The sequence below is a fragment of the Ammospiza caudacuta genome, chromosome 8, assembly GCF_027887145.1.
Source record: "Ammospiza caudacuta isolate bAmmCau1 chromosome 8, bAmmCau1.pri, whole genome shotgun sequence".
NCBI classification, from domain to species: Eukaryota; Metazoa; Chordata; class Aves; order Passeriformes; family Passerellidae; genus Ammospiza; species Ammospiza caudacuta.
Genome location: NC_080600.1, coordinates 33,881,681 through 33,907,737, shown reverse-complemented (window position 1 = coordinate 33,907,737; position 26,057 = coordinate 33,881,681). Strand labels below are relative to the sequence as shown.

The 26,057-nt window shown below is 39.9% G+C and overlaps 1 protein-coding gene across 1 annotated transcript in view; it reads left to right on the top strand.

The window, feature by feature from the left end:
• MYLK (myosin light chain kinase) overlaps positions 1–26,057 on the top strand; it is a 195,354-nt gene that overhangs the window by 87,662 nt on the left and 81,635 nt on the right. The window contains exons 9-13 of the mRNA XM_058809539.1: positions 1,373–1,576; positions 2,637–2,771; positions 9,142–9,294; positions 24,105–24,242; positions 24,882–25,079. Coding sequence (XP_058665522.1) covers positions 1,373–1,576; positions 2,637–2,771; positions 9,142–9,294; positions 24,105–24,242; positions 24,882–25,079 — 828 coding nt within the window. The remainder of the gene's footprint in view (positions 1–1,372; positions 1,577–2,636; positions 2,772–9,141; positions 9,295–24,104; positions 24,243–24,881; positions 25,080–26,057) is intronic.

The window sequence follows — 26,057 nt, the reverse complement described above, 5'->3', positions numbered from 1 at the left end:
AAGAGTGAAAATGGGTGGTACGCTTTCCAGAACTGTAATTAGTGACACTCGCCTTGAGCCAAAAAAATCAGAGGATAAAATACAATCAGTCACTTCATGTCTCTAGGGGCATCTATTTTTATGTCTCATATTTGATCAGCATGATCTCAGAGCTTCCTAACAGCTGAAATGACAAAGTAAGAATTAAAAGAGAGGTTTAGAGTTTGCTCCACAGAATATGAATGGGTTTTAACCTCTGAGAAGAGTAATGATTGTTGCATTTTGCTGAATCTGGGTAGTAGATTTGGAACACTTCTCTTTTTTATTTAATTGCAATTTTAGAAAATAATCTGGAAGCATTTTCCTTTTTTTCTTTTTTAATAACATTTACACTTCAAAGTGTTCACATAAATGAGAAAGAAATTGGTTTTTTGTTTCTCTAGAGACAAAAAAAAATAAACATGCAACACCATGGTAATTTATTTCATTTCTTGATGAGTCTTGCCCCATGAGTCCAGATTATAATTTCCCTCACAAGCCTTGAGCATTTGGAGTGGAGAAAAGATTCCAAAGATCCTGGTACATTTTAAACAGTTTATTTTTCAGGTATATTACTAAAAACATGAATTGTTTTCTGTCAGAGTATCTCACACACTTCGCAAACTTTAACTAATCCATGACCCTGTTTGACAGGGAAATAGAGTCCCTATCACAGATAAACAGGGAACTCATCCAGTTTTTTATTGCAACCACTGGATGCCTTTTTGTATGGCTCTGGACCCAAAGCACAGACTCTTACATGCCAGGCAAGGTGTCTGCAGGGAAATCACAGTGGGACGTCCCTAATCCCTTTAATAGGTAATCTGAGAAACTCTGCTGAGAATCCTCTCTGCAGGGGGTGACCAGGGTTGCTTTCACTGCCCTTCTCCCTGCTCATGCAGCCTCACCTCAGGCAGGTCCAGGATTATATCAAGGTGACCTTTGAGTATCCCCAGGGCAGGGAATGTCCACAGCCTCTCTGGGCAACCTGTGCCAGTGCTGAGTAAAGAAGAGTTTGTGTTTGGCAAAAACTTTCTCTGTTTCGGTTTCATATCCATTTTGTCTGTGACTTTTAGAAGAACAGTTTTCAGCCAGAAGCTTTTTTCAGATATGGTTTTATATGTTACCAAGTATTTGTTATTTTAAGAGATGGACTAGCCGAGAAGTTTTAGAAGATCAGAAATGTCAACATTTCTGACAGCAGTTTTGTGTATTGCCCATTAAGGTTTATATAATTATGTATGTGTAAAGTGTACCTAATTTATACTAAAGTAAATAATACTAATTAAATATATACTAAGTAATGCTAATTACAAATACCTATTCATAAAAGTCCAAATGTCTGATTGTCCAGTTTCAGGGAAGCCAAAACCAGATGTGGAGTGGTTCAGAGAAGGCCAACTTATTAAAGCTGGAGAAGATGTCAAAATATATGAGGAAGATGGAGTTCATTGCCTATGGATAAAGAAAGCCAACTTGAGGGACAGTGGATCTTACAGCTGTACAGCTGCCAACCCCAAAGGCCAGACTTCCAGCAGCTGGTTGTTAACTGTCAGAAGTAAGTAAGTTCTTGTGAGCCCATCTGCACTTTGGAAACTGTGGCTGGAGTTTTTTAAGCTGTCAGAGGGTGGTCACTACATAATTTTGTTTGACTTCTCAGTGTAGGTTAATTCTAATTCCTATCTCTGTGTAAAGTAGTGTGCAATAGCTGGCAAGCCATCAGTTTCCCTTCTGACATATTGTGGGTTTTGTTGTTTGTATAGCTAAAACCATCTCAATACATGGTTTGTACACAGGGAGGCCTATTTTCTACTCATATTTCCTGTTAATACTTGTATTTAACATAGGCCGTCAGTGGGTTTATTATTGTTGTTCTGCATTTAGTTTTTTTGAAGTTGCTTAGCATTTCTACACTTCAAATTTGAAATATTTTTTGAGTACCAGCCAATTCTGTGCAGTAAGGTGAATAAGAAGAAAGGGGCAGGAGTGAGAACTATGATTTGCTAAATTTAAGAACATGTCCCAGTGGCAAATTATTTTAAGCTTGCAGGCAGTGTCCTACTGGTCTGCCTGAAATTTTTGTTCATTCTAGCAATTCCTGTCCTCAGCTGCAATGTTTTCATCTGATGTTAAATTTTGTTCTGGATCCATGTTCATGTTAATGCAATTTTTCTCCATTTACTGTGCCTGAAGTTCAGTCAGGATACCCAAGATAATTTCTTTCTGTCTCATGAGAGACCTTTAAACTGCATCCTTAAGTCACACTGTTTCTCACTGGGAGAAGACAAACAAGAGCAGAGAATTAATCATCCTCTTTTTTGTGCTGAGCTCTCTGCTAATAGGCTTCATACACTTCTAGTCATGGGCTGCAAATTACGGATTCTGGCATAGGAAATCACCACTTAAAGCAGAGCTTGAGGCCTGGCAATGCCTGCTCAGGCGATGAGAGAAGAATGCCTTCTTTATACCAGTCAAAATTATTTCTATCCCTCAATAAAACATTTCACCATGGTTAGCCCAGCCATTTTCATCTAAGCATACTTAGAAAAAGGCTCCAAGTGGTAAAGCTAACTTCATTAATTTCAGTTGAAGGAACTGTTTTCATTTTGTGCTTTAAGGGCCTAAAGTGGAAGAGGTTGCTCCGTGCTTTTCCAGTGTCTTGAAAGGATGCACTGTGAGCGAAGGGCAAGACTTTGTGCTGCAGTGCTGCGTGGGAGGGGTCCCTGTGCCCCACATCACATGGCTTCTCAATGGTAAGGAATCCCCTGCTCTGCAACACCTGCATGAACGCCCTGACACCCCAAAGCGCGCTCAATCGCCCTAACACAGCCCGCTGGGACGCCTGAGGAAAGGCCTTTACAGGAGCACCGAGTGCGCGGAAAAGGCGCCGTGAGCAGGGGCTGTGCTGCCGCAGTTCGGCGAAGTGACCAGCAGGGTGCGCTGGTGACACGGCTGTGCCAGGTGCGCTACCTGGGCTGTGTCACACGGACACCCCTGTGTCCGCTGGGTTACCTGGGCTGTGTCACACGGCTGTGCCGCTGCTGGTGACATCCCTGTGCCAGGTGACTTACCTGGGCTGTGTCACATGGCTGTGCTGCTGCTGGTGACAGCTGAGTTACCTGAGCTGTGTCACACAGCTGTGCCAGCTGAGTTACCTGGGCTGTGTCACACGGACATCCCTGTGCCAGGTGTGCTACCTGGGCTGTGTCACACGGACACCCCTGTGCCAGCTGAGTTACCTGGGCTGTGTCACACAGACATCCCTGTGCCAGGTGCGCTACCTGGGCTGTGTCACACAGACACCCCTGTGCCAGCTGAGTTACCTGGGCTGTGTCACACAGCTGTGCCACTGCTGGTGACATCCCTGTGCCAGGTGCATTACCTGGGCTGTGTCACATGGACATCCCTCTGCCAGCTGAGTTACCTGGGCTGTGTCACACGGCTGTGCTGCTGCTGGGGACATCCCTCTGCCAGCTGAGTTACCTGGGCTGTGTCACACAGCTGTGCTGCTGCTGGGGACATCCCTGTGCCAGGTGAGTTACCTGGGCTGTGTCACACGGCCGTGCTGCTGCCCTGTGCTGAAGACTGTGCTGCCCCCCTGCTTTTGGCAGGAGCTTCTGCTCCAAGCGTAACAGGTTGGCATCATGTTCCCACAGAATCCTGCAGTTCTAAGCAAAGTATCACAGAATATTCTGAGGTGGAAGAGACCCACAAGGATCATCAAGTCCAACTCTTACATGAATGGCCCATACAGGGATCAAACTTGCAACCATGGCATTATTAGCACACAGAGCAGCTGAAAACAAAATGCATGATTCCAGTTGTACAATGCAAACAACCTTAAGGTGGATATAGGACAGCAAGTGATCATTTAAACATCAGTAATTTTTCAATACATGGGTTTATGCTTTTCAGTCTGAGTATTTAAGAGGTAGGGAGGAGACCAATGCCTGATTCCACCCCTCCATCAGCTGGGTAGGTCCTAATAGTGTTAGCAGCTCTGTTCCCAAGATCTTGAAATCAAAGCTCTTCTGCTTTCTTCTCAACTAGAATATGTTCCTTGACATTCCAACATTTGCCTAAAACTGACTAAAAAAAACAGTGAAATATTTTTTACTTTTATCAGACAATATAATCCCCTACCCTGCACTGATTACACAGCTGAATAGTCAAGTTTCCTTAACTGCCTCCTAATATCAGAGCTAGACCCAAAAATCAGTGTTTTGCTTCGATTCCAAATTATTTCAGTGATCCAGGCACTATGTGCTTTGGCTAAGTACTCCCTCCATTAAAAGCCATATCTGAAAAACACTAGAAAAATTTATTCAGCTTAACTCTTGATCACCTCTTTTACTCCTGAAGTGCAATTGATTTTTTTTTCAGACTCTCCCAGGCTATCTATCTTTGAGTGTGTGTGTGTGTGGTTATTTTAAAATTAATTATTTGCACATGATCACTGTTTTCCTTTAGCTATTCAGAGTAAATGGGCTAACTGAGAAAGGTGGCAGGGCAAATGAACCATGACCTTGAGATTGGTATGTTCCCACAGCCTGGGCTGTTCCCCTTCCCAATAACTCCATGTCCAGAATAGAAAGGCCAGTGCTTTATTTACAACACAAAACATTTGAGTAAAGGTTCTGACACTCTCCCATTGGACATCATTTGTTTCTCTGTCTGAAGGCCATGCTGAAGTTCCTCCTTTGCAGATGTGAGCAGAATCTCCGGCAGTTTTGCAAGACTAAGAATTGTCTTGCAGCTCAGGAGCAACTCTGAGTCAGTCATTTCATGTTCATATTCCAAGGTACCCTTGCTCTTAGTGTTCCCTTAGACATTGACTGATGTATTACATTCAGTTATCTTCACATGCAGAGCATCTTCCTGTCTCAGATCACTGACTGCAGGTTGATTTTCAAATGACTTACAGCTCATCAGGCACAGATATATGGTCTCCATTTGTGTAGCCATGTTCTAATCAGAACACTTTTGTCTCCTGAGAAACAAAGCCTAGACATAAATAACCCACATGTTCCTGTAATGCATTGTGCCCCTCTGCCTTTTTTAGGTCGTTTATTTTTTACTGACCTTTCTTCTTGCTGAATCCATATGTCTGTCCCTGTTCAGGTATAATCATGTTTACATTGCATCCAAGCTTCTAACTTCAGTTGGCTCAATATCACAATGTAGGTGGGTTTTTGTTTTTTAGTTAGCTGGATTTCAAACCATTAAAATTCTGTAAGTGAGAGTCAGTGCATTAACTCTGCTCTTAAATCAAAAGTCAGTGATGAGTCTTCGTAACAGAAGCACAAGAAACTCTCATAATAATAAAAATCAGACACATCATGTATTACTCTGAAGACACAAGCACACGACTTTCATTCCAGGCTGCTGAAATATATCACTATAGTTTAATGCTCTTCTGTCTTGCATGGGACTGTGAGACATAACTGTTTATATACCATTTTGATACAAATGTGAAAGGATTATAAACAGTTGTTTAATGTTGATAATTCCATGTACACTCCTAGGGTTATTATTTTACTTAAGGATCAAATTGGCTGTTGTGATATCCACTTGAATGCAAACATTTCCTTCCTGTCTACCACCTAGCTAGATACTACAAACTCCATATTTATATCCCTGATCAAATAAAGGAGAAAGTTGTAAAATATTACTCCAAGCAGACATAACAGTGCTTTTGGCAAAATGACATGGTGGAGTCTTTCATCAACTGGCCACATGAAGAAAACAGTATATTCACAGTATATAACTGGGGGCAGGCAGACCAATTCTGTTTTAAAAAAAGGTTTGTGAGCATCTGCTCTCCCTGTCTGCAATATAAAGCTTTTTATATTCACAACTGAACTCTATTAGGACAGAGGATAAAGCAACATGCTGTGAGCAACCCCACTACTGTTCAAAATACAGCACTTTTGCAGAACTCCATAGAAATAAAAATCACATGGAACAGGATGTGTAAAATTCACTAGAAAATATCAAATTCAAGTTGTCTTCCAAGCATGACAATGATAACAAACCAGAATTAATTTGAGCAGAATAGTGGAGAAAGAATGTATATCTTGGTGAAATAATGAATGCAAAGACCAAGTTATCAATCATAAGAAGCAGAACAGAAGGCTGCTTTGAGAAAAAAATAAGAAAAAAGAAAAAAAAATAAGGGAGGCAGCAGGACCTGCTCCCTTCCAGGCTGGCCATCCCTGGACACTGAGCAGGCTGCATGGTGTCCAGTCTGCCTTCCCCAATGTCCAGGGAATCCACACCACCTGAGAGCTGAAAGGAACTTGCAACAACTTGTACAATGTTACATCCAAGTACTACTTTAGATACCAAGACTATTTACCAGCTGTGACTGCGTACCAATTCAAAATATTTTCCAAGCATTAGACAGGTTGACCTCTCCTTCAGGTCAAGTGAGACAAAAAATAGATGATGTATACTCTGCATTGTCTGTAATTACTTCTCACCATCTGTAAGGATGAGTAGTTTTCCATATTCATGGAGAGTCCACAAATAAGAGCTACCTGACGGAGCTACGAGTTTCATCCAAGCTCTTACTCTTCTCTGCAAATCTACCATTAAACCTTTTTTCCCAGCTTTTTCAAGGTGGTTCTTTTCTCCTTTTGTTCTCCCTCTACGTTTCATTTAAGTTTCTTTCTGAATTTTCACTGATTTACTGGCAATTTCCCTGAAAGTGAAATTCCTGTGTTTTAGTTCTGCCCTTACCAAAGCCTTATAAATAACTTTTTAGGTGTGCTCTCGGTGACAATACTTCAGTGTGTAACTCCAATCTTTACTCCAATACTTTATCTTTTTAAAATACTTTCTAATTAACTTCTTTTTCAATTGCAGGAATAAGGAGTGTATGACTGTTTTAAGTAACTTTTTATTCATTTTGCTTTCTTTGTGGGTTTTCTTTCTCCTTAAGTTTAATTGAACCTCTTTCTGCTGAATTTAAGAACAATATGACCAGGACTTTAGCATAACAATTCTCAGTAGTGTTTGGTTTTAGGATAGCTTTGTGATTTGTCCAGAAAGCTTTTAATAAATGGGCCAGGGGAAAATTTCCTTTCTTCAGGCATAACATGCCAGCAGAAAGGTATTTTTTGTTATTGTTCCTGCTGCCAAGCTGTCCTCGAGATTTGACTGTTCTGCCTCTGGAGAAGGGAACATTTCACTACTGGGAGAGTTGTTTTTATTACATCAAAATATAAGTACTGTGGATGTGACCTAGAGTCTTGCTGCAGGTTATTCCTATGCTTGTGTTCTTTTTCTGTGGTCTAATGAAAAGACTGTTCTGTAAGTGAATTCACTATTTTTTGAATAATGCTAAAAACTAGCCAGTTTTGTTAGGAGCTGAAGTAAAAAAGACTCCTGGCAAAATGTGAGGACATGTTAAAGAGTCCACATTTTTCTTTTCCATGCAGAACACTTTCCCTATTAATCTCCTTACTTACAATAGAAATATAAGGGCATTGTTCTGCTTTTCATGGTGGAGCTTTTATCCCAGGTGTGTTTCTGGTACAGCATCATAGCATCATTTGTCACCACTAACACCTTCAATGTCAGAATGCCAGGCAAGGACCCTGTCAGGTGAGACATTCTGTAGGTGAACTAGGAAGGCAGTCCAGTGCCCCTTGTCCTCTAACAGAAAGCTTTGTCTGCTTGGGCTTTAGCTCAGCCTGCGCGTATTTGAATGTAGTGCTATTACCACATGCAGAAACGCTGTGGTTTAGTGTAATAGTTCCAACAGTCTGAGTGTGACTGAGTGAAAATGAGCTCAGAGGAGCCAGTAATAAGAATAGATGACCTGTGACAAAGGTTTGAGAGATTTTATTCTAAAATTCTTCTGGGTAGTTGATCAAATATTCACCTCAACTTTTCATGCAATAGAAAATGTACTAACTTAACAGATGGTTATAAGCAAAGGATGAAGATCATCTACCACATTTTATAATGTATGCAGGTATTGGATGATGCTGATTTTGGCAAATGTTTGTATTTCAGAATGAAACTGTGTATGCATATAGATAGTGCACAGATAATAACTACCTTCTGAGTTGGCTTCCTTTGAACATCAGAGATGAGAGAAAAATCTGTCCCATCATTTCATTTATCCTGCTCATTGTGCAGAACTGGTTCATAAAACCCCCAGAGCTGTGTGCTTTAAAATTATTTTGGCAATGAAATAAATTTCAGTCTTTTTTGACCACAAACTCCCGAGCAACAGACATCTTCAGATCAGTCCTGCACAATTTCTCTGCTGTTTCATCCTCTTCTCTTAGATGACCATGATTTCTATTTCCAGCATGATGTTTATGCACAGGTATAAGGCTGGCTTAAGTATTGCATACACTGGGAAAGCAACCAAAGATGAGTCAGTACTGGAAACTATTTAATATTGGGAAAACAGATTGCAGAAGCATTTCAGAAAGTTAAGGCTGAGACTCATGACAGTTTCTGAAACAATAACAAGACAACTTTAAGCCATCTATACTAATATTTAAGCATGTCAAACCAATTCAAGGAAGCAGTTTCTTAAAAGGAATTTCTTTAATAATCACATGACCATGGATGAGACTGCACCCTTCTGTTACTGGCCATACTGTAGTGTAGATTGACTGCTTCTGTAAATCAGCTTCTTGGTTCCATTTCAGCTTTTACTGTCTCTCTTGGAATGTTTCCACTACAAAATACCCCTTAGAGGACTTCAAGTGCTTCTCCATGCCCAACAGATTTTGCACATCTAGCTTTCTCTGCATTTTATCTAGTTTCAGGCAAATTACAAGATGTCTGAAGCAAACACACAGTTCTGGTCTTATCCATCTGAAAGAGAATCCAAAATGAACTTTTATCCTTTTGCTGCTACTCAAAGTAGCATGCAGTGAATCTGGTGGTGAGCTTTGCCTGACAACCATGTTGTGCTTTGTGCTTGGGATGCTGCTGGTTGTAGTCACTAGAGAGCAGTGGCTGTGCACAGAGTGGGATTTGGCTCTGCACTTCCATGGGCTGGCTGGTGTTAGGCATCCAGATTTCACTGAAAAATTGAAGTGCTTTTGAAATTTGTGGCTGATGTATTAAGTCAGTTCTTTTTCTTTCTGTCTGCAGACCAGCCAATTCAATATGCCCATTCCACTTTTGAAGATGGAGTTGCAAAACTGACTGTCCAAGATGCCCTACCAGAAGATGATGGAATTTATACCTGTCTGGCTGAAAACAACATAGGACAGGCATCTTGCAGTGCTCAGGTCACAGTCAAAGGTGAATATCTCAGACTATTGTAATTACTACAATCACACAATCTTTTTTAACAAAAATAACTTTGGATCTTTAACAGAGGTGGTTGTGAGTGGATTCTATGTTTTTCCAAGCTTTTGTCAGCTGGGTACCTCTTCTCCCCATTGCAGGTGTGTGCAACTTAAGTGCTTAAGTACTGTGTAAAGTAATAACCACGTTTCAGAAAAAGTTATTAAAAGTGCTTTGACCTTCCCAAAGGCTTAGTGTACAGAGCAGTGAGGCTGTTCAGGAAAAGGTTTACCAGTGTAAGAAAGGACTGGGACAGCTGAAAGTAAAAAAATAACTGCAGTATCACCAGTATCACCCATCAGAGAATGTTACAGGGAGGAGGGAGATGCTTCTTCTTCCTCCTGAAAGGCAGAGCAGAGACCAATGCCAGGGACTGCAGCTGTGATAGCAAATGCCAATATTCTTGTTCTGTTACCAGGATTTATCAGATGTAATTCTGAGCAGACATCTATCAGCTAACTGATAGATAACTTTAAATAAGTGGAATTTTGGTAGTGAAAGTATCAGAAGAACATCGTAGTAAGTAATTGAGGTGACTTGTTGTCTCAGAAATCTGACAGAGTGCTGATTTGACAGAATTGATTTGTTCATGAAAGCCATAATTCTGTACTAGAATCTCAACAAACGCATTCTAAAACACCACAATTCAAAATGAAGACAAGAGATGACAGAATTCCATGGATAGTGAGGTAGTATCCATCAATATTATGGTCTTTATTCTTTCAATCTCACCTGGCATCAGTCTATTCAGGTGTTTTGTTTAATGGCCTGGAGATTGTCCCCTCCTGCCTCTCCAGTCCCTCTCCCTCAGACTCTCCCTCCCTCTACAATCAAGCCTGTATTTAGTATTTTTCACCTTCAAGTGATTTTTCCCCAAAGTTTGTCACTGCCTGTCCAACAGTGCTGAGGGATAGCTACCAAGGGAACTATTCCTTTTGTTTATGACTAAATGATACCTGCTGTAAATTTGTACATTTGGTTAGGTGGGAAAAGTACCCTGATCCCTGTGATCTCAAGTTTTGTCTTTGTTTACCAGTGTTCTGGGGTGTTTGTCTACAGCTCTTTAGTGTTATGCCTGCCCTATTCTGTATGACAAGGTTAAAATAAAAACAAAGTAATTCTGGTAAACCTATGAGTTAATTTCTTGATCACCAAATAGGAAATATAACCATCCCCTCTCCACCCTTCCCTCCTGAAAAATGGCATGAAGTAAGAAAGCATCAATGTAAAATAAACCTGAAACTAATCTGTTCTCAAAGTTATCAGTTATGATTTCTCTGAAGCATTTCATCTGCATTAGCTAAAGGCCAGTGAAGAGTGGTCCACCTCAACGGAGCTGTTGTTGACCTGGGGTTTTCTGATCCATGACTGGGACTCAGGAACCAAAGGGACAGTCCCCTCTTACAGAGCATTTCTGAGTTATTTTAGGGCTGACAGGCAGTGCTAACTTGGGAGCCTTGCCCTGGGCTTGTGTGCTCTGCTGAGCTATTTCAGGCCATGGAGTCACTCTTGCACTGTGTTGGATTCCTCTTGCACTTTACACAGTCTGGGCTGGAAGGCTGCATTGCCACCCTCATGGGAATTGGTTTCTCTCATCTGCATCCTATTCTATTTTCTAGGAGTCATGGAATAGGGAGGGGGAAGAATAAGAGCAGAATTAAGAACATACATGACATGTATGTCAAACTACATGTTCAAAATTTTTACAGTTTTAGCTCTCCTATCTTCTTCTTCCCTAAAACTCACTATGTCCCTGTGAGGATTACAGTAATTTTCCCCAAAACTCAGATCAATGTGGATTTTTCTGCCAAAAACAGTACCAAATTTAAAATCTAATTTCCAAATCTCTTATCTGTTTGTGTATATTTTTCCATCAGAATCTCTATCAAAAGCTTCTTGGCATTAGAGTTCTCTGAGTCTCTGAATGCTGCTACTAAGGTTTCTCTAAATGCTCAGCCTGTGCAAACAGATTACAACAGAAAATGTATGTGCAGAAAGGGAGAAAACTTTAAAAATCCTCTCCTGACCAAACACTGATTTTTGGAATAAAGTCTGTAAAATCATTTCTGAATTGTAACCCATCCTTATCCAGGTCCTTTTTGTCTCCAAGATGATTTAAGGAGTGCTGTGCTCCAGCACTCCTTAAATCTGAGCACTGCAGTGCTCAGTTTATTCATTCATTGTTAGAGAAATATTTTCCTTTTGTATGTGAGAAGTAAGCCATATTTAATCTAAGAAGGAAGGGATGTTTTTGGCATATCATCAGTATCAGACAAGTCTTAGAATCCAGCTTTTTCTTAACTTGCTTCTATGGTCTTTGGACACATCTCTGTCTAGGTCTACATTTCAATCCATACTGCCATTTTTAGCTTTGCTGTTCTACTGCAGTAAGGATCTCATGAAGGGACATAGCTGCTCTGATCACTGGGGAAATTTTACCTGGAGTGAATAGCCTCTCTTAACAATAAAACTCAAAAAACAATAAAAGTTAGCAGCAAGGATAGTGAGTGTCAAACAGTGCAATTCACATCTGAATTGTAGTACAAGATGATCCTTAACCTGCTAGTAGGTTACAGGTGTTATCTAGGCACACATCATGTGTTCTAATGAACTTCTGTGAATTCTTTGCCTTTTTGATGGTCTATTACTTTGTTTTTGTGAAAGGAAGTTATTGTAGGAAACATTTTAAAGGTCCTTTTCCCAGTAAAGGGTTACTGTTCCAAGTCCAGTTAAATACAAGAGTGGGATTTTTTCCAGTAGTTTCAGCATAATTTGCATTGGGCCCTGGATAATGAGCTAAGCTAATTGTGGCATAACTTTCCTTCTAAGTCATCAGTCTCAGATTTATTTATGGTTGTCTTTTTCTTCCTTATTCTGTCTAGCACTGGGCAAACACAGTATTACTCCTTAGTTTTGCATGGAAAAGGGTGAAGGTACTTAGTTATTTTTAGGAGGCTTTTGGCACTGTATCAAAAAAAGTCCCACATTTCATATGGATGGGATTCATATAGAAATGTAATAGTCTTTAAAAAATTAAAATTCATCAGTCTTCTGCTTATTTAAAGTGAGAAATTACCATATTCAGATCACTTCAGATCTCTCTGCTTAAGTAAGTGATCTGAAGGCTGAGCAAGTTGGGATAGATCCATCAGGTAGTCTGTGGAGAAACTAAGTTCATCAAGGTGAAGCTGATTTTGGCCTTGTAAAGCACTAAGTAGATGAGGTGAGCCCTGACAGCTGTCCTCCCTCTGTCAGCAGTTTCTCAAAGCTGACACACAGGTAGAGAGGAACTACAGAGACTGAGCAGGGCTCCCTGGAGAAAACAGCTTAACAAATGTCTTTACCATGAGAATTATTTCTAACTGAACCTCCCAGTTAGTGGGGTGCACTGGGTAAATGCTAGATCATTTGGCCTAATGCATGTAAGCCTGAGAAGTGAGAAACATGCTCCAGTGTTATTCAAACACTCAATTATAGAAATTCCTGAACTGGTACCATTTACTACTAAATGTAGGATTTTTTCTTTTTTCTTATGCATTTTCCCTTTTTTCCACACGCAGGAAAATCAAAGTTTGGGAGGCTTTGGGGCTGATGCACATTTTATTTTTAAAGTTTTTAAACAACCTCTGCATGACTGATTTGTTCCTGTTATTGTATGTGCAAGCTATTGTATTTGGTGTTCACATTTCATATTACAATTTTCTTATTGTTCTATGATATGAAAATAGGTATACAAGCCATTTTTAAATACACCAGGCATCCTACTTAAAAAAACAAGCAAACCAACCATCTCTTAACAGGAATTTCCAGAGTACATTCAGGTCACCTGAAATATATGGTGATTGTACACTGATGGGGATTGAAGATACTCAGTTTTATTTATAATTTAATAATCAGACTGTGAATAAATTATGAAATTATTTATTATGAATTTAATAATAATTTTTAATCAGGGTGGTTGAATAGTTTAATCAGTTTTTTATGAACAGGAAACTGAGGCGAGGAAAAGTTAATTGACTCTGGATGCACATGTGTAGTGAGTTGGTGTTACTGTTTTGCTGAGGCTGTGACAATCAGAGTATAGAAGCAATACAGATGGAGGAAATAACTGGTATAGTTGGAAGGTAAGGCCAGCTCCCAGAAATGGTGATAATTCTTCAGGTCTGCCTCATTCCTGAGATAAACCCTTTGATAATGTGGTTGTCTGACAGTTACTGATCACTGACAGGGAGCTACAGGTCAGATCTACCTGTAGAAAATGTGTGTCAAAGGGATGTTTAATTACCTGACACTCACACCAGTACCTGGGTGTGATACACATTATTATGGACTGCAGGAAGAGTGGGAAGAGTGTGGGCTCTATTGTGCCAAACCACACCAATACTGCATGGGTAAGCTTCTCTTATTTTGCAAACAGACTCTGCACGTCAGAGGGGTGATTGCCTGGTCCAGCTTTCTCTAGGTATGGTATCAAGCTAGAGCCCTTGCTGGGACTCCTAGGAGAATGTCCTCTGCCTTGCAGCTCTGCAGTAAATGACAAACAAAATACCTGACCCACTGCACACTCCTTGAGATTTCTGCAGCCCCCCTGCCCCAGGCAGCAGCACCACTGGCTGTTTCAACATGGAGCACATGAGGAGTGGGCAGTGAGAGCAGCAGGGCAGGCTGGCAGCCACAGGGCTCCTGTGGGCTCTAATGCTCTGCAACCACACATTCTGCTGATGCTTGTTGTCTGCACACTGCTGGTTTTTTGTTTGTTTGTTTCTTTCTTTTTTAATACAGGCCTAATACTCTTTGTAAGCAAACACTATTCAGCAGATAGAGCTGCTCCTGCTTATTAGCTCTTGACCTCATTTCTCTTTCCCTGCCAGCAGTGCATTTGCCTGGACTCACATCTGTTCCCCTTTCTCCCCCACCACTTTCTGTTCATGTTATTTTCCCAGTGCAGCCTCCCCAGCATAAGTGTCTATGTTGGGCAGCCTGTAGCCCTTCCAAGCCGATTACTGTAGTCATTCATTGGTCACTGCACGAGCAGATTAGAGCCACCTGAAAGCCTGCCACAGTCCCTGCTGCAGCCAGTTTATCAGAGCAGCAAAGGGAGATGCTGTCTGAAAAACCAGTTTGTTTTGTTCCTGGCACTCTCCCATCTGGTGTGAGTGGGACCATAAAATATAACCAGGTGGAAGAAAACATTTCAGGTAGGAATCTTTTCCTTCAATTGTGAGAAATGCTGTCTTCAGGTCGTGGGTTGTTTTTCTTTCTGTCTCAGAAGGAGCCTTCTTAGACATTAATCATTTAAAGAAGGTTATCACTGCAATAAGCAGCCTCTCTTTGGGAGGCCACAGCTCTGTTTCTCTGAGATCCATATTTCTGCCAAAGGTAAGCAAAGAACACTCTTACTTGCCAACACTGATGAAATGTTTATGACAGCTTATCAAAGTCACTGCTTATTTGAAAGTATTTTGCTTTATTTCAAGCATAATGTAAGTGATTAGAGATTACTTTACAAAATATGCCAGTCTAGTCCTATTAAATATCCAAAAGGCATTCCAGAGCAGTAGCTGGGTGGGACCACTTGTCTGTAAGAATTGGTTTCAGAACACTAAGTGAAAGGGAGAGGGGTTTTGTTACTCTATTGAAAAGTGAGAGATAAACTGTCATGACCATCAAAAGAAACCTCTGTTGCAAAGCTTTCAAGAGTGTCCCAAAGATCTCAGTCCAGCATTCTGTGTGGTTCATCAATAGCTATAACCCTTCAAAGTTAGTTTGGGGTTATTTTTTTTAAATTGCCTTCTTGCAGGACCTCAAGACCAAATGTGGAACGGAATGCCAGCTAGAAACCAAAATGAAAGGCAAAAGCAAAACGTGTGAAAGCTCTTAATGATAAAAGATGTGACATCAATATAAAAAATGCACTCTAAAGACAGTTTCTTACTATAAATCATTTCCAGAGAAAGGGGAACCAAATTTGGATAAAAATGAGGGATGACTGCATGCAGAATAAGAAGAATTTAAATGTCAGATATTGCATTAATGTTTCTTATAAATGAAATTAAAAGGTGAGATGCTGACAGAAAAAAAATTAAAAAGACAAGAAAGAAATGAAGAAACTTACCCTTAAATCAACTATGACACATGATCAAATACTGTGAGCATTAAATTATTGTGTACTAGAATAACAGAAAACGGATGATTATTATAACAGTAGGGAACCTGCATTGGTCAAAGGGCAAACTGTCCCACCTTGGATTGCCAAATTCTGTAGTGTTCTAAGTTTCAGCTGAAAACTGGAAGTCATCAAAATACATATAAAACCTGTTCACTGAATATATGCCTGCATAATTTTGAAAGCAGGGGTGTGATTTTACCCCAAAGAATGTTTTCAAGAGCAGCTGATGTGGATTAGCCAATGGGAACTCCAACAGCCATCAAACTACCTGACGGGATTTGCTCAATCTTTCAAACTCTCCAGAAGCTGCCTAAGAGAAGCATCTGTAATTGCTTTGCAGCAGAGGAACAGAACAGAGGGTAGGAACCTTGTACAGCTGTGTGCTACTGGAAGTGCTTCTCTGCAGCTTCATTTTAAAGAAGGCCTGACTGTTGGGCCACATACACAGATCCTCTTTTTTTTTTTTTTTTCAGGGTAGTGTTTTGGTACAAAATATTTTTAATATGAATTAATCAAGAAGAGAAAACTAACCACAAGCAATGCCATACTGGAGCTACCTTATCTTTTATGGAATTAAATGCCAAACAGGTCTTGCTTTAGAATACCTTCCTGACACCAACTATACCCAGAAATACAATGTTTTTGTGGTTTTTTCTCTTTTTTTCCTCTTTATATTAGTCTAACTTAAAATTTGGTTTCTTAGCTCTCAATCTGAGTCTTATTTGTCTTTGAGGGATTCCCTAACAGCATTCTTAGTACAGTATCCTTTTGATTGCTCACCCAAGAGAGGAGCTGAACTGTTTTAATATTACCACAGGATAATTAATTTTGTTTCCCATGTGGATTTGCCAGAGAAGGGAAAGGCTGAAGGGGCTGTAACTCTTTAGATTGATGGCATCTTCAGGGCCACATGTGCTTTATGTGACTGCCTGTTCTTACTGTGCTTCCATTGCATTTCAGCTCATGCACAGCCCAGTTTTTTCTCTAATGGAACTGGTATATCTATGCATCACGACTCCCTGCAATTAAAGTAAAATCTACCTGGGCAGTCACACTAAAATTGAGACTGTACATGTGAAGGTGAAATAGAACTGACTCAGTAGAATTCCTGTTTTCATTGTGGAGCTGACCTGGCTTGACCTAGCATACATGAGGCACCTTTCCTGAAGTTCTGCTTGTCAGACTGGTCTCTAATGCTGGGGAATTTGTAACCAGTGGACAGCTGAGCTGCCTTACAAATGTATTTGGTAGGTATACAAGCTCTCAGGCCTTCCATGGAGTTGCTGTCTGTGACAAAAGAGCAAGTGCTTGATGTAAATAACTTACAAACAGGGTAAGTCATTAATAAGGCAGACAGTTCTCAAGGCAAAAGCAAACACCACTTTGGCTGCAGAAGCTTCCAGTGAGACTGTCAGGGAGGAATTTGGTCTGCTGACTGCAGAGTGGTCTGCTTGAACCCAGACATCTTTTTTATCTGACCCCTGCACTCTTCTGGAACTTTCTCTTGAGGAGGGGAAGGAGAGAGGGAGGTAGGGGAATGCAGTTCTCTTCTCTCTAGAATCCAACAATGGGGCACAATGGATGTTTGAAAGCTGTGCCAGGAGAAGTTCTGGCTGGACTTCTCAGGAATCACCTTTTGAGAGAGTAGTCAAACACTGGAACAGGCTTCCTGGAGAGGTGATCAGTGCCCCAAGCCTGTCAGGGTTTAAGGGGTATTTGGACAATGTCCCTAACAACAGGACCAAACTTTTTGTCTGCTCTGAACTGGTCAGGCAGCTGGACTAGATAATCCTTGTAGACCCCATTTACCTGAGACAGTCTGTTCTATTCTGACTGTTCACCCACACCATGATTCTTACTGGTGCAGCCTTTTGATAGTGGGATTTCTGGTGTGCCATCTCAGTTGCACAGAATCATAGAATGTGCTGAGTTGGAAGGGATCCATCAGGATCATGAGGCCCAGCTCCTGGCCCTGCACAGGACACCACAAGAATCCCATCTTGTGCCTGAGAGCCTTGTCCAAATAGCTCTTTAATTCAGGCGGGCTTGGTGCTGTGACCACCTCCCTGGGGAGCTGTTCCATTTCTCCTCTGTTTGCAGAACAAACTGAGCTGGCAAAGAGGTTAAAATGCTGACCTGCTGGTATCCCATACAAAGGAAAGACCCTGGGAAGAAGGAGCATACATGGAGCTGCAGGATAGGGCTTGAAGCCTAGCCCAGAGTAAAATAAAGATTTCCAGACAAGATAAAGTGGAACTTGGTCTCCTTTGTATATCCCCAGCCACCCTGACTGGTACAGGCTTAGGGCATTGTCAGTCTTAGGTTAACAGTTTTTCTGTGTTGTGCAAGGACAGCATGCAGACTATAACTTGTTCCAGCTCTTAAATCTTACCTTCCATTTACAAAAAACAGACTATAAATGCAAAAAAATGATGGGAGGTAAATGTGTAAATAACATTGCTAGGTCATTGAACACCTAGTTCTCATGACCTAAGTTTGCAAAATGGCATACTAACCTGAGATCTCTAATAAATCAGAAATGTTCCTAGATGTCTCAGGAACATAAAGGTCTCATACGTTTTATGCCATTATAAATCAAGTTTTGAATTTTTGAAAAACTTGTAGAAAATGGTATGCCTCATGCCTGAGGCAAAGACACTTTACAGAAAGACAAATGTGTGTCTTCATATTAATTTTTTGCCTTATAAAATCTCTTAACTTTACAGATTGTATTGTTAGCTTAAGATTTAGAAATGGCTGGATTTGTTTACACCAAAAACATTTGAGGATGTGAAACTCTTTTCAAGCTTGAGATCTGTGTGTGAACCCAAGTCTTGTTTTGAGAGGTTTTAGTGGAATCTGGTGCTTCTCTCTCTGAGCCTGCTCACACAGAGCTTTGTGAGTTAAGCATTCTCCTCAGCTCAGTGAGTTATTGGCCTGTGAGCCAGACTGATGTTTAAGCACCATAAATGGTAAATGTTGCCGAGGCAGCCCTTCCGCACGGCTCGGAGCAGGCATTGCTTGGCAGCCAACCCCACAATGCTGGCAAACAGATTCCTCCAGTATAATTAAAGCTCTTGTAAGACTAAACACTGCGAGGTTTTGCAGTGTTCTGAACATAAGGCAGCAAACTCTCTATTCTTTGTGTGTCCTTGACTTGTGACCAGTTGTAACCCTGGCCTTGGCCACTGAGTTGCTGCACTGGAGCTGTGTGTAAATGCAGTGCTGTAGCTGATCCAGCTTGAGCTGGGGGCTGGAAAGGCCAATCTCCGGAAGCTCCTTCCAAGCTCAGTTATTGTGTGATTCTGTGCAGTGCCCAGCATGCTGAAGTCCTGATATTTCAACAGGAGATGTCAGCATTCTGCAGCTCACATGAAAATGCCTTCAGTACAGCAGGGTAGGCAAATTAACAAGAAAATTTCCTAGACTAGATGATGTCCATAAAATGTTAACTGATTTGACTACAGCCTGGGTAAAACCCAGGTCTAGTCTTTGGAAACCTTCTTAAAGTTTGCATCCTCATATGGATATTCTTCTTCAGTTTCAGCAGCAAATCTGGGAATGGCACTGTGCAATTATCGATTCTTTTTTTCCTTCTCTCAAGGATATAGATTTATCTGTGTCTTTTACCCTAGAATATAAATAGTTGGTTGCATAATTGCCATTAAACTGGTACTAGGTGTATTGTGCAATTGACTTGTACTAGGTTAGCTGTTCAGTGCAGCATGAATTTTCCCCTTTTCTATTAGATATGCACCTTCAGCTCAATAATTGACCATTGCTTATCAATATAAGTATGTTTACAAATATGCTGAACTCCTAAGTCCTGATCCAGGTCAAGGCTTAACAGAATTCAAGTTTATTTCAGTTTAGACCCACATCTAACATTAAGATTCTTCTTGCAATAACTTCCAGTCTGCAGATATGCACAAGTTAAATTTATGTAAGGACTCTTTAAAACCTGGATTGAGAAAATTCAAATAAAAGGAGAGCATTTTTTATCGCTCTGAATTTCTAATAATACAGGTTAATAAATAATCCATATTTGTATATAGTCACTGTAGATTGATCATCTTACATTGATTACACAAATCATGGAGTACAGAATAAGAGATTAGTAGAAATAGTTTTACATCAAAGATAATATATCTTTTCCCATTGCCATCTGAATATACTGAGAATTTGTATTTTTCCTAAGAAATTGAAGGAATTTAAATTCTCCTTAATCTTTATGGATTTAATGCAGTAAGTGGCTTTTTTAAACATAGATTTGAGTGCTTATTAGAGTGCCTTTCTAATAAAAAATGAACCCTCAGGGGTAAGGGAATGTGGTGGGAAGAGCCTATATTCCTTTTGCTTTGTTGAAAATATATGTGGGTATTAAAAGTACCGTTTACATGCTTTGCTTACTATTTCTGGTCTCCCAGGCTGTGTTTCCCACTGAGCTGTGCATCTTATTACTTGCTGTTTCCCAACATTCATGCATATTAAAGCCTGAGGAAGGGCAAAGAACAGGAAATTTTTAAGTGGGATCATTGTGATGGACTTTTAAATCTATCTTTGTAATACCTTATCAAAAACCTGTTGACAGAGGGATCACTGTCCATTAGAAAGGTTCCAACTGGGCTTACACATTATGCCAGGCTCTGTGCAAAAATTGTTCTCTGTGAGATGCCTCTCAGAAAATCATAGCTCTCTTCTGCATTATCTTACACTATTTAACCTGTGTAAAACCAACAGCTGTGGCTATAAAATGGTGGCAGCTTTTGTAAGCTACAGTAAAGTACACTAGACACAAGGTCTGAAAAGAAGTCATTGAGATGTACCTGTGTTTAATCAAGCCCATCTGTAGGAGCAGTAGGTAGGGCTCTCTGATGTCCCCCATGAACTGCCTTGGCATGATGGGGGGGAGGGAATTGAGTGCATCAGCAGAAGCTGATTGAGGAAAGGAAAGGGACAGAGAAAATTAACTGGCAGAGAAATTTTTAGTAACTGTGTGTTGACTCTTGTATTCTTAGTTTTCATTCTTAGAGATGAACCTACTCCTACGTGAGAGCAAAAAGAATTAAGAGTGATGAGGGAGCTATTAAATGGCTGTAGGTGATTAGAGAGCATTAGCATAATAGACAGAGATCAGATCTCCTCTTTTTTCACATCCAGCTGAATAAACTTGAGGATGCATAGATACATAATGAAGTCATGCCTTTATGCTAATGTCAAACAAAATTTTCCTTGGGTTCCAGATTTCCTTTCTGGTGCCAGATGTGCCGTATTCTTATTGTCTGTAGTTTTGGCAGCAGAAATACCCTGCAGTGTTATGAAAGAGGATGTTGCAGCCAGAAGCACAGTGACTTGCAGTATCTCAGCGGAACTTTACCTCTGCCTTCTTCTTTTCCTCCTGTCCTCCTGCTTTGGGCTCCGAGGCCAGCACTCCCTGAGAGCATATGGATTTTGAACCTCAGCAGAGTTTATGTGGTCAAAGGGACTTTAGAGGAATGAAGGAAAGCAAGCACTAATCCTGGCCAGGACTTTCTGTGCAGTTTGTTATTTGTGTCCTGTTTTCATTTCTGCTTCCCTACTGTTTTCCTGGTACAGGTCATGGATTTTGTTCCTGATGTGTGAAACTAGCAAGCACCTAGCAGTGACCAGGGAATGTGAACTTCTATGGTTGTTGCACTTGAAGCCATCCTTTTCCAAACAGCTTTTTGTGTATGGTTTTCCTTTCAATATTTTAGTGTCAAAATAAGGCCAGGTGTTTTCAAAAGGAAGTAAAATCACACAGTATCTTTTCAACATAAATAGGAATAAGAGTTATTTGCTTAATCTCAAATGATCAGCATCCCATCTTTTCACTCCAAAATCAATTTTATTGTTGTTTTCCAGAGAAGACCTGTAAGGCTAAAATTAAAGGAGCCCTTAGGTATATTACATGTAGAGTACTGCTATTACTTTGTAAAATTGTGAAATATTAGAGCATTCATCAAACGCTGAGTCACTGCATAGTGCTATCATAAATAAACAACTAAAAGCATTTACAAGCTTTGGAAGAATGTGAAAATAGTTAACATTCAGGCTTTGTAATTTGGCCTCTGCAAGATTGTACCAGTCCCTTCTGAAAAAATGCAATGATTTTAGACTAAATAACAGAATTAGAATGGACTGCATTTTCTTGTGTAAAACATCTGTGAGAAACTAAAGTTGTCAGTAGGTAACTTTAATTTTTTCTAAGTCTAGAAGTCCACAACATCAAATTTTAAGGGAAAAAAAAATTACATTAAATCAGCCCTCATGCTTTCTTAATGAAATAGCATTTTTGTGTTAGAACTAAAGTCTTTTAAATTGTTGCTGCTACATCAATAAATATTTGATTATTTTTGTGATACTCTGATTAAATTGTTGGTATGAAATGCTGCTGATTAACATACACTTTTAAACAACAGCAGCACAAGATTTAGGATCTCCTTTAAAACTATATATTTTTAGAGTAGGGGGAAAGCTTGTGTTTTGAAGAGAACCTGTTCAAGTTGCCATGAAATCAGACTTATTAGCCATATATTTGCTGTGTCCTTGATGACACGTTTGGGTAAGAATACTGGTTGTTTTAGCCATGATTCCTTTGTTGGTCTAGAGCCACACCTCTGCTTTTGTTTTTCTTTCCCTGCTTTCCTCTTCTTGTATATCTGCCTTCTAGATTTGCAGTGTTATCAGTTATTTCAGTAAAAAGGATAACAAGAACTTTTATTTAACTATACTTTTCATTCTTTTTTTTTTTTCCTATGCCTTTTTCCTGTCTTACAGGGCTTTATTGGTTTTTTTGTTCCTTTTCTTCCTTTCTTTTTCTCGTTTTTTGGGGGTTTTATTGGCTTTTTTTTCCTTTTCTTCCTTTCTTTTCCTCCTTTTTTTCATTATGTGGATTTCTTCTTTCCCCCACATTTTGTGACAGAGTTTCCCTTTGAGGGACAAAGGGATTTCCTGCAGGGCATTAGAGCAGGGAAGGTGCATGTGCTGATATTGCTTAGTACAGCAGTTTCTCTGAGTAACCATTACACAACAGAGGGCTATGGTGAACCACAGAAGTTTATTTCTCTGGAAGAGTTTCCCCCAGCTTCTTGGCTATTTTCTGTGCAGCATTAATCACTTCCAAGCAGGTGCTGTGGGAAGCCCTAAGGCTGATCAGTGTGGTCTGATGGTGAATCAGGCACTGCAGAGTTGTGCTTCCATAGCACCAATCCAAAGGGGTCTCACTCAGGTCCCATATTTCCATTCTCACATGCATCAATGTCTCCCTGCTCAGTGCCAAGAAAAGACCTGCAGCATGAGCCAGTGAGACAAGATTTTGGCTAGAAAAAGCTTTGCTAGAGAAGAGGAAAAACTTCCCCTCCAGGCTGCTTCCAAATTTATGCTGAGCTCAAATTACCCCAGTACAAATTTAACTTTTTACCTCCAGGAGGTTCAGTGGGCTTTCTCAGTGAGTTGCTGTCATTGTTTTCTAATAACTAATTTTATGAATTGTGGTTTTCCTCCGGCCTGGCACTTTCTGTAATACTATTTTGGATGTGATTTATATTCTTTTGAAAATTTTGAAGGTAGGGATAAGCAAAATAAAAGTATTTTCACTTGTGGATAGAACGTAGGGCTGGAATTTTAAAGGCAAGACGTAAGAGATCTGAAAACAAGCTAAACCAAACAAAAAATGTATCCAAGGGACTGATAAATATTTATGACTTTTATATTTGGTCATGATCAGTGTTTGGGCTTCAGAAGTGTTGTTGCTCAGGTTTTTAGAGCAGGAGTAGACTTCCTGATCTACTGTACCATATAGATCACAGTTAAATGGTCTTGTTTCAGAGCCTCTGAATGGCTGTGGCTAGTGGAAGCAGCATATCACAGATAGACTTAAGAGTGGATTATTTAATTCTAAATTCCCTCAATATTTGATTGTACAGCCTCAAAAGAAAAATTTTAAAAGCCCTAATCCAACAGTTTTCTGATATATATTGATAACCTCAGGTTTCAGTCTTTCCCATCATCAATCAATTGCTGAAGTGAAGTACAGGAGGGGAGGGTGGTGACCTGAAACCTATTGGATATTGACCATCTAACAATCTAAATGGTTTGTAATTACTCACAGAGTTACAAATCCTGTGCTGCAGCGAGCTCACATTTCTACATTTCATCAGTCACAGCAATGGCAACTTGTAACATACCCTAGGGTTTTCAGATTAATTTAGCAGTGATTACAGGCACTGAATTTTTGGTTACAAGTTTTTGGGTTGCTTTGCTTTTTTTTTTTTTTCACCTGAGCATGTGTACTTGGGGAAAAATGAGTGTGATTTCTCAGTGATACTTTCTGATATCTGTTAACAATGATTTAAGATGATTCTCGGAAGGAAGACAGTTCCATTCCTATTTCTTGTCTTTCTGCTTGGAATACTGGCAAGGCAAAACAGCTATATTAGGTGGTTTCAGTTATTTTTGCCTTCTGAGAGCTGAAGCAAAACCACTGTCTCAAATTCATATTGAGCCTAAGGTCAGTTAAAGTTTGTCATGAAAATTCCAGTAAGAGACCCCTTTTGTTCTTTTTTTGACTTCACAGAAAAGAAGAGCAGCAAGAAGGCAGAGAATGCACAGGCTACAAAGTTAAACAAGACTTTTGCACCCATCTTCCTTCAGGGCCTGACTGACCTCAAAGTAATGGATGGAAGTCAAGTGATAATGACTGTGGAGGTATCAGGTGTGTAGCTATAGAACAGTATTACATAAAAAACTAAATCCTGCTGCAAAGTGTGTGGTTTTTTTCCATATTTTTAGCAGGTGTCTTTGCATTTGGAAATAATATTTCTAAGAATCAGTTTTTAAAAGCTAGGTTGGTCTAATGTGATCGTCAGCGTGGCTGAACATTCTCCATATTTAACATGTTCAGATCTGTAGAAATGTTTCTTGACTGGAATGATATAATGATATAAGTTTAATATGGGTCCTCTTGTTGAAGTGGACTTGTAATAGCTTTTGTTGTGAACCAAAAAAGATTGAGTTCCTGTCAGCTGGGGTAAGATTAGTGCTACAGAAAGAGCAGTCCTCTTATGAACTTTGGTATCAGAAACTCTTAATAACCATCTTTGTGGTGTCTAGAACTCATTTTCCCTCTCATTTTGTATGCATGCTTCCCTAAATCATTTGTATTTTAATCATAATAATACAGACCATTTCACATTACACAGCACTGACAGAGTTTATAATAGAAATTCCTGAATGTTTTGGAGATGAAATTGCAGAATCAGGTGTCAAAATCCCCAAACTTGTTCCTTTTATTAATTGACATGTGGTGGGGTTTTGTGTGTGTCTCAGATTTTTGTTGCTTGCTTATTTTTAGCTAACCCATCTCCTGAAATTATCTGGCTGCATAATGGGAAAGAAATCCAGGAGACAGAAGATTTCCACTTTGAGAAGAAAGGCAATGAGTACAGTCTGTACATCCAGGAGGTGTTTCCTGAAGACACAGGCAAATACACCTGTGAAGCCTGGAATGAAGTAGGAGAAAGTCAAACACAAGCTACATTGACAGTTCAAGGTAGAAAACTCCACTTTATAAAATGGTGAAAGAAAATCATTATTCTATTGTGCTGGAGTAATTTCTGTTTAAAATACATGAGTGTTTATAAGGTTTGTTGTGAAGGACGCTCAAGTTCTCAGTCTCTGCATCTGAATTAAAAAGGATGTTGAGCAGAAGCAGCTTGAAAAAAAAAATCTTTTCACTCTGGAACATTATGTTACTATTTCAAAAATGCATTCCTGAGTCCTATTTCTAGGGACAGTGCAAAACTTCTGCTAAATGCAGCTTTAGATTACAACTATCAGGCTTACTTAACTATGGATTGAAGTGAACCTTTTAATATGTTTTTGTTTCTAATTGAAATCCTTAGTCTTTGAAAAAGCTTTTTAGGAGCTAGGTATCCTGGCTTTAATGCTAGCATTGTAGTGGTAGCAGGTGAGGAAGACATGATTTTTGCAATCTGAGAACTTGCTGCAAAAAATTTGGCTTTAAATCTCCTCACATAGTGTTAACCCCACAGCAAACACTCAAGTACCTACAAACTTTCTGTGCCTGGACACACACTACCTTTGTGACAGGGACTTCTTCTGGTACTACTGAATATTGACATTTCCTCATAGCCACTACTGAGAATTAGTGGAAATCACTGTGAGACTTTTATTATTTTAATGTAAAATATCTTATCTGCAGTGTTTGAGAGAGCTGTTTAGTCTGCTGTCACTGTCTGCTCTGAATTCAGACCTTCCTCTCTCCCCCAGTTCCCCCTGAGATCTGGCCTTGGGGTCAGTCTTCTATATTAAATGCAATTTTATGCAATTGTTAATGATGATTTATTGCATGAGCTCTCAACTGCACAGCAGTCATAGTACTGTTACTTGGCCTTAAAGCTATTCCTACCCCTATTCTCTAAGGACAAATCTCCAAGATTCCTTTTAGGGCAGCTTTAAAGTCCCTTTGTTTTGCTCTTAATATAAGCTTGGATCAAGCCAGTAAAGT